We start from the raw sequence: 9,518 nt of genomic DNA on the forward strand, positions 1-9,518 counted from the left end.
ACTCAATAGTCAATACTTGGTCGGGAATCCTTTTGCAGAAATGACTGCTTCAATGCGGCGTGGCATGGAGGCAATCAGCCTGTGGCACTGCTGAGGTGTTATGGAGGCCCAGGATGCTTCGATAGCGGCCTTAAGCTCATCCAGAGTGTTGGGTCTTGCGTCTCTCAACTTTCTCTTCACAATATCCCACAGATTCTCTATAGGGTTCAGGTCAGGAGAGCTGGCAGGCCAATTGAGCACAGTAATACCATGGTCACTAAACCATTTACCAGTGGTTTTGGCACTGTGAGCAGGTGCCAGGTCGTGCTGAAAAATGAAATCTTCATCTCCATAAAGCTTTTCAGCAGATGGAAGCATGAAGTGCTCCAAAATCTCCTGATAGGTAGCTGCATTGACCCTGCCCTTGATAAAACACAGTGCACCAACACCAGCAGCTGACATGGCACCCCAGACCAACACTGACTGTGGGTACTTGACACTGGACTTCAGGCATTTTGGCATTTCCTTCTCCCCAGTATTCCTGATTTCCGAATGACATGCAAAACTGAGCAACAGTCTAGTGTTGCTTCTCTGTAGCCCAGGTCAGGCGCTTCTGCCGCTATTTCTGATTCAAAAGTGGCTTGACCTGGGGAATGCGGCACCTGTAGCCCATTTCCTGCACACGCCTGTGCACGGTGGCTCTGGATGTTTCTACTCCAGACTCAGTCCACTGCTTCCGCAGGTCCCCCAACCTCTGGAATCGGTCCTTCTCCACAATCTTCCTCAGGGTCCGGTCACCTCTTCTCGTTGTGCAGTGTTTTTTGCCACACTTTTTCCTTCCCACAGACTTCCCACTGCGGTGCCTTGATACAGCACTCTGGGAACAGCCTATTTGTTCAGAAATTTCTTTCTGTCTTACCCTCTTGCTTGATGGTGTCAATGATGGCCTTCTGGACAGCAGTCAGGTCAGCAGTCTTACCCATGATTGCGGTTTTGAGTAATGAAACAGGCTGGGAGCTTTTAAAAGCCTCAGGAATCTTTTGCAGGTGTTTAGAGTTAATTAGTTGATTAAGATGATTAGGTTAATAGCTCGTTTAGAGACCCTTTTCATGATATGCTAATTTTTTGAGACAGGAATTTGGGGTTTTCATGAGCTGTATGCCAAAATCATCAGTATTAAAACAATAAAAGACCTGAAATATTTCAGTTGGTGTGCAATGAATCTAAAATATATGAAAGTTTAATTTTTATCATTACATTATGGAAAATAATGAACTTTATCACAATATGCTAATTTTTTTAGAAGGACCTGTACATAGAAATCAACAATTACCTTTTTTAAAAATAAAGTTGAAATCACAGCAAAGCACGTCTTAATTAGCGCAAACTATCAAAATAAGAACATTTTTACTTGCAGAACCCCAACTGTTACTCTTTTGCTTAATTACATTAAAAATAAACACAACTGAGCAATTCTGTTTCATACAAGAATTTTTATTAGAAAATGAGATGCAACAGAGCAATGAATCAAACAGCAATGTCAGCACAGCTTTCAGCAGCCTGTGCACAAACTTAACTCTGTGGTCAACTGTGTTGAAATTTAAAACATTCTCTGAGCTCTATGTACAAAGCCATTTGTGAGAATCCTGAAAACAAATTGGGGGAGAAAATGGACTAAAAAAAGGATTTTAAAATGCCATTTTCAGTCCAGAGACCAGTAACAAGAAACTGAGAGAAAATTACTTTTTTAATATCTACACAATTGGCGGATAATAGTGCAGGAAAAAAAAATCAAAAAAAATCCAGGCTTTTCCAATTGTTTACTTGAACACAAGTGGTGCACAGAGGATTATAGATAAGGACATGAAGTAATAAGAGAGGGACCGGAATAAAGGTGCAGAGGGAATCTGAGAGAGGAGATGGAGACAGACTTGGATCAGGGAGACTCCGCTCGAACACTGTTTGTTCTTTCACCTGGTTCGGGACTGTGGCGTTCTTGTTTTACATGTTCTCGTCCATTGCTGGATTCTCGACGGTGCGAGCGCTCTTTGCTGCGACTGCGCTTGTGTGACCGTTCCTTACTATGGCTGTGATCCCGCTTCCTGTTCTTCTCCTCCCCTACTTCCTGCCTGCTCTTGCTGCCTGAGCGAGAGCGTTTCTTGCTAGATCGCTCGGTTTTGTGTTTCCTGTCTCTGCTTCTGCTCCTTGAGCGCTTGCTCTTCTTTTCTTCCCTGTGCTTTCTATCCTCCTTATCTTCCTTGTGCCTCCGCTCTTCTCCCTCTCCCTTACTTCTCTTGTCTTTTGACCTCTCCTGATCTTTATGATGCTCTCTGTCTTTCCTGCGACTACGCTCTCTCTCGCTCTCTGCCTCCCTCTCTTTATCTCTGTCTTTCCTCTCATTCCGCTTCTCCCGGCTCGCACTGAGACTCCGACGTCGTTCCTTGCTACGGCTGTGTCGACGTTCTGTGGTTCGGTCTGGTGTTCTGGAACGCCGTCTATCTCGATCTCTCTCCCGGTCCCTGTCTCTATCCCGGTCCTTTCCCTCCCTTTCTTTGCGTTGACGATCTCGTTCTCTTTCCAGTTCACGGTCGAAGCTGGCACCATGTTTTTCTTTGTGATGGCTGCGACTCCGGGAACGATTTTGGGATCTCTTGGGACTCTGACTTTTCCTAGGTGTCCTTAACACATACATAAGAACACAAATCATTGAACAGAGCACATACACAAGACACCTTGTCAAATAGGAGAGAGTGGGGTAATTTTGTAATAGCAATAATATTTCTTACATTATAACATTACAAGATATGAAAGACAGTATCTGCTGTAGCTAAGTAACATAGTAGAAATTTATTTATGCATGTCAAAAGGAACTACAATCTAAAATGGTGAACAAAAATTTGGGCTACTGTTTAAATTATGTAAACTTAAATGAGATTGAAGACTCGTCATAATCTACAATATTTCTACATTCTACATGATATTGGGTGTAAATTCATGACCAAAAAAAAAAAGAAAAAAGAGGAAATACTGCTAAACACATGACAGTCAGAGTAGCTACACCATAAAACTTCACATGAACAGACGTCAATTGTTACAATACAATGCAGCTGCCAGACATTTACCACCGTTAATCAACAACACAACAGAATTATTTAGACTTGAATCCAAGAATGTCCATTATGTGTAGTATGATATAGAGAAAATGGGTGGAAAATTAACAAAACAAAAAATAATTAAAAAGCATCAGAGGTAAAAAAGTATCTTCAAGCATTTGTGCCAAAATTACTGGTATTATTGAGACAAATTTCTTCTGTTTACAAAGACGTTTATCCTATCCCAAGGCTTGTCTTGAAACTTTAAAATATTAAAAATGGTAGCTGATCTTTCAAACACCACAACAAACACTGATCATGGCTGATCTGGTTAGCAAAATAATCTCAGCCCACCCACACACAAAGACTGTACCTGGAACGGCGCTTATCTCCATGCCTTGCTGAATCGGTTGCCACCACCTCCTCCTCCTCCTGCTCATCTTTTTGCAGGGGTTTACGTGGTCGGCTCTTCATGTGCTGGTCAATTGCCTTCTGCACAGGAACAGGTATTCGTGGGAACAATGTTGAGAACCATTCCAGCTTGGTCAGGAAGGAGCGGAGCATCTCTCCGACCGTCATTACACATCCTCCTCCAGCCTTCACGTCCAACTCCTGATCACAGAGACAAGGAAGAGGAAGGAAAACCATTAACACCACAAACTTAAGACATGCACTTATCGCATGGCCTCTGGTAACACAACGCTAATGATTAGACCCCTAAAGCCATTACACTGTAAACTGTCCTATATAAAATGCCTTATTTGTGATGACCAAATACTGAGTCTTCACCTCTGCTCTCACCGGACTTAATATTCAGTATTTAAAATAATTTTGTTGTTTTTGTTTCACTGTCATTTTGGACTTTATGATAGAAAATAAACAGCATTAACACAAAAGTAATGCCATTGTATGAATAACTTATTCACGAGTATATAAATCTGGTCATGTAATGGCCAATCCTCGTTATATAGAATAAAAAGGCATTTTCTAGCCTGCTGGTCTCATGTCAACATTTAAATACATATGATTTTAAATGGAACTGCCTGTCTGTATTACTTTTTTTTTAAAGAAAATAGTTTATTATATCAATGTTTTATAGTTCAAAACACTGCATGAGCTTAAAATAATTAACTTCCACAATGTCTCTTACTATGCACTGACTCAAAATAGGTGCGATGCTGAGGAGGTTGCAGGTCAGCTGACATATATGATGCACCGGTGAGTGTGAAGGGGTGGAGTGGGTAGGTGAGCTTTTCTAACTGCACTCACGAACGCCAGCCAAGAGTGTGGAGCACACCCTATATCCAATCCACCCGCATCACAAGGGCCATCTGGGAGAGAGAACAGGGCAGTCAGCCAGAGACACACAACCACCATCATGCCTGGCAGCAATGTTTGCTCAATGCGAATAAGATCTCCTTTACTGGAATATTTTTTTAAATGGATAATATATTACTAAATACATAATTAGTGGGTGTGCAGGAGCATGAGAGACGAGCCAGCACCCAGTAATGGATATCTGATATTTACAATCAAATAGAAATCTCTATGAATCATTGAGGCACAGTGTCATATACAGATAATATGTCATTATCTGGGCTAAGAGAATATGGCAAGCAATCACTGAATTCATATTTAACCACAGAGGAACCACCTTCACATCTAGCTCAAAGGACCATGTGCAAAGAATTTGCTTGTGATTTAACTGCGCATATTATAGGGAACATTAAGCCAAATGAGGTCAAAGGTTGAAGGACAGCAATGTGCATCACAATCAGCATATGGCCTAAAGCTTTCTGATTACAACTATGTACATTAGAAATAAGAGAGAGATTAAGGCATTACCCGTGGTGACATACCTCCTCGTCGTCAAGGAACTCATCATACCAGTCAACCAAGTCAGGAGGAGGTTGAGTATACCTGAAATACACATATGACATAAGTGTATATTCATTGGGACGTGCTGTGGTCAAACCAAGAAATATGCACCATCCAAAATAACAATGTACCATGACCTAAATTATCATCTCATATAGGAGTCAAAATCTGCTAAGGGGTAATAATGGAAAAACAGTTAAAAAGTGATTGACTGCTATTTACAACAGGATCTTCATTTTAAATAAAAGGTTTTTGATATAAGAGACCATACAAACAGCTTTTGCATTAAACCACTCCTTTCCTGGTACAAAAATGAACTTGCGATAGCTGAATGTAACATTTTTGACAAGCCAAACATGTCAGTCAAACTTCATTTGGCAAAATAAGAATAATTAACTAGTCAAAAAGCATTCAGAACATCTCCAGCACGTTTGAAAAGTACCAAAAACCAAACAAATTTCACCTCTTATGCACGGTATAGTGTCCGTCAAAAACTTAGGCTGGCTGTCGGTTGGAATATCAGAACTAAAAACCTCGACATAACACACTCATGGGCAGCAATCACTTAACCGAATATTTGCCGGCTAAGAAATGAATAATTATTACCTTACGATTCCTTCTGTTTTCAAATCCACATCATTTGAATACCACGACATCGATGTCTGTCAAAAAATAACGTGCACAATACACGTTAGTATTTACGAGAAGCAGAGGGCCAGCGTGTACACGCATTTCCTGGAAAACCCACACTACCTGATGTTTGGAATGAGTCTCTTTCCGAAAAGAGTGGGGGCTTTAACATGCTGCCTGTCCGAGACGATAACGTGCCTAATAAATAACGCACTCAAGTATAAATTTGTTCAGCACTCTCAGTTGTTTAAAAGATTAAACATTTTATCTAACTTTGATCAATGCTTTAATTTCCCAATAAATGGTGTTATTTTTTTTCATGGTGTGTTACATTTAATGACCACTTAACAGATTTTGACTCAGAGAATTTTGGGCTCTTCTGCTCTACATATTTCTTAGCAAAGGCAACGAGTTTACCCTCCACGACAGTGTTAAAAAGCTAAATATTAAGAAACGAAGACAATTGAAAATAAATTCCTGAAACAAAGAAACCCAGTTAATGTTAAAACATCTGAGGTGGATCCGAGTCATACCTGATGTACATAAAGCCCAGTGCCCTGATATAGGGCGAATCTGTGTGGGTGATGAGACCCATCACTTGTTTGCGGGTCAGTTTCAGTGTGAACAGCTTATACAGCAAGCAAAATGCAGTGGACACGATCCCACCAGTCCCAACTCCTCGAACCTGCAGGACAAACATCATGAGATTTAAAGCTACTCATGTTTAGATCAAGCGAATCTCTCCCTTTATTTAATCAAAGTGACGAAGAGGATGGGAGGATGAAGTTGTGGAGGTCTCAAGGCACGTACTTCTACTTACCCCTCCGCACATTCCCGTCTGTCCCGCTGTCTTCCTGCTGCCTTTTTCCCATGGCTCCACATGGTTGACCTGATAAAGACATTTAAATTAGATTAACTTTAGATTTAAATGTATTCAAATCTGGCAATAAATTGGATAAAACTATATTATACAACTCACCACTGTTCTAAATAATCACCAAAATCACATCAATCCAACCAACCACATGTGTTTTTCAAAATTAATACAAACTCTTGTATTAGTGCACTAGTGAAGCTAATCATATTAACCTTACAAACACTTTTACTTACAGATAATTCTTTAAAATCATAATCATGGAAAATCATTATAATAGAAAAGACATTAGAATATTTTATTTATTGTTGCAACAGTACTGGCTAATGCAAAGTTATCATGACTTTAGTAGTAAAAATAAAGGGCCGTTCATAGTACCAAGGACGACAGAGAAATTATATTAAAATCACTTTAATAATTTTCTTTCCAGCTGATTAAAGATAAAACATTGACAGCCAATCAGTTTAAAGGGACATTTCACCCAAAAATGCTGTCATCATTTACTCACACTCAAGTTGTTCCAAACCTGTATGAATTTCTTTCTTCTGCTGAATACAAAATTATATATTTTGTATAACATGGGTAACCAAACAGTTGATGGACCCCATTGACTTTCATTATATTCGGAATAATATACTGTTTGGTTACAGAAATTCTTCAAAGTATCTTCTTTTGTGTTCAGCAGAATAAAGAAATGCATACAGGTTTGGAACAACTAGAGGGCGAGTAACGTTAAATGATGACTGAATTTTCACTTTTGGGTGAACTATTCCTTTAAAGAGCTCGAGAAATTAAAGCGACAGACAACATTACTGCAGAGCGCGCTTATAAAACAAAATGTAATCATCTTTATTGTTCTTGATGTGAACTACAGTTATTGTTCTTAAGGCGAGACACGGCAGACAAAAACATTGATTTTTCATGCAGTGATCAGTTTTGAGATTTTTGGCTAGTTCACTCCTTCAATATATGTTCTTTCAAGCTGCTATAAAGAAAACGTTGAAAATATTACTTTAAGATGTTTATTTTATTACATTTTGTTTACTTGGGGCAGTAAGTTTCTCCCGAATTTACCAAGAAGTTAGCATTCCAACGCGACATACCGCGTTCCGTCTGATTTACTGAAGTCTGTCATGACCGGTATCGTTGTAAAGCTCTGAGTCTCCTGCACAATGCTATGTAACCCAAATATAGGCATTTCCTTTCTATCAATGTTCAAAGGGTGAATTAAAGCTAATGACGAAATCTCATTGGTTACTGCTGGTTTCTGCTAACCTGATTCGCTCAGACGCATCACGTGGTGTACTCTGCCAATGTCAATTCATTGAGTTACTGCAGTTGTAGGCCTTATATGCCTGCCATGTTTTTAAATAATCAGTTTTCATGAGCTTGAAATATTTTATATTATTATTACTAAGGCCTGAGCATTTATTCTGTTTGTGAGCAACAAACAGTGTGTTATTCTGTTTCTATGTTTTCCGATAGAAATGTATTAAATTCCCTACTTAAATCTTTAAATGCCTTTTTCTCAAAATGAGTTTTGTCATTCTCCAGTACAAACATCTCAGCATATGTAGCACCAAACTTTCCAGTTATTCAATTAGCAGTATTCTGAAGATATTTTCAGAGGGATTTGTTAATAAATCATTCCTGGCCTTATTTATGTGACATTTTAATACAAAAATATATGGCGAAAATCGATTTTTTAAGGGTATGGACAGTATATTTTGATTTCCTAGGTAATGAAAGCATATATCCTGAAATCCCTCTGAAATTTTTTTTCTCATCTTGTGTGTAAACAAAATAAAAAAAGAATTTTGCACCTGGCTTTATGTTCAATATGTAAACATATTTAATGAGATAATGCCTAATTTGCATAATTAAACATACAAATTTCAAAAACTTGTAATAAATTTTTTTATATACTTGTGTAAGTAATCAACTGAGGAAGTTTCATGGTAATATCTATTTAAAATGTTTACCCTATTCACCTGTAGTGTCTCGCCTTAACTGTAGAGACTACTGTTGCTGTGGTGATTTTCTGGAACGATAAATACGTTATGAGTCACTATTCACTTTTGTTGAATGCTTTTCCAAACAATTAAAGTAAATGGTGACTGAAGTGGTCAATATGTATCGAAAGTCTATAGGCTAATATATATATATATAAAAAAAAGTCAGTGATACGAGTTTTGAACAACATGTGGTTGAGTTGATGACAAAAGATTCATTTTTGAGTAAGCTAGCCATTTATGTAGCTACATTTGAACTAGTTAGCATAGTTAGCCTTTACGGCCTAACAACACGGTCTACTTTAGCTCACATAATAAACAAAGCAAAATACGTTAATTAAATAAAACCTATTTAAGTCTAAAAGAAAAATAACAACAAATGAGCCATCTAACGTTACTCAAAGCATCAATAATATGAAATGGAAAAGTAAACCGAGGGCTTCACGGGATGCGGCCCAGGTTTGTTTCACCACCTTGAAGTAAATCTCGTCAACCACCTCGTGGTACGTCTTGAGCTCGTACAGCTGCACCTTGAAGTAGGGAGACGACAGGACATTTGTCAGGATCATCGGGTTGAGGTTCATAGTCTTCTCGTTGCCCCATAACGGCAAAACGTTGCCGTGTTTCCCGCCGGCCGGTTTGCTCACGGCCTGCTGCTGTTGTTGCTGCTGACTAACCGCCATGGCAGGGCTTTCACAACGCCATTAAAATACAAAACGAAATAAAACGACCGTTACCCCAAACGAATATATCTACAACGCGTCCAACGAGGCGCGCGAGTGGCGGACCGACGTATCTTAATTCATTCGAATTATTTTTAGACAGTTTTTGACTGTTTTCTATGTAATGCTGGAAGACGCACGGGAAGCGTTCTGTTACGCTGAGTTGTGGGGACAAGATGGCGCGCGGAAGAGGGGCGGCGGAAATGGAAGCAAGGATGTGGGTTGCCATGATTGTCACAGTGAAATACTCCTCACCAAAAGGAATACATTTGTGAAAACTGCGAGGAAAAATCATCTTTCGGTCCATGTGTATAAACATATGGTTTAAACC

At 39.2% G+C, this 9,518-nt stretch overlaps 1 protein-coding gene across 1 annotated transcript; it reads right to left on the minus strand.

The window, feature by feature from the left end:
• Positions 1-1,452: 1,452 nt before the first annotated feature.
• On the minus strand, positions 1,453-9,373 carry prpf38b (pre-mRNA processing factor 38B). The gene is made up of 6 exons (XM_056260386.1): positions 8,939-9,373; positions 6,400-6,468; positions 6,113-6,264; positions 4,931-4,991; positions 3,445-3,683; positions 1,453-2,657 (listed from the first exon to the last, which is right to left on the minus strand). Exons 1-6 carry the CDS (start codon positions 9,146-9,148, stop codon positions 1,916-1,918), a joined length of 1,473 nt encoding a protein of 490 aa, XP_056116361.1. The 5' UTR covers positions 9,149-9,373; the 3' UTR covers positions 1,453-1,915.
• Between the last annotated feature and the right edge of the window lie 145 nt (positions 9,374-9,518).

The sequence above is a fragment of the Rhinichthys klamathensis genome, unplaced genomic scaffold (genome assembly GCF_029890125.1).
Source record: "Rhinichthys klamathensis goyatoka isolate OS25496 unplaced genomic scaffold, OSU_Roscu_1.1 h1tg000008l_1, whole genome shotgun sequence".
Classification (NCBI taxonomy): domain Eukaryota; kingdom Metazoa; phylum Chordata; class Actinopteri; order Cypriniformes; family Leuciscidae; genus Rhinichthys; species Rhinichthys klamathensis.

Bases quoted from the DNA above. Each gene is read 5' to 3' on its own strand.
- prpf38b (XM_056260386.1), bottom strand. From the start codon at position 9,148: ATGGCGGTTAGTCAGCAGCAACAACAGCAGCAGGCCGTGAGCAAACCG. The intron at 6,469-8,938 runs GTGGTGAAACAA...TGTCTTTATCAG, and splicing joins TTGACGAGATTTACTTCAAG to GTCAACCATGTGGAGCCATG. The intron at 2,658-3,444 runs GTACAGTCTTTG...GTATGTGTTAAG, and splicing joins GGAGATAAGCGCCGTTCCAG to GACACCTAGGAAAAGTCAGA.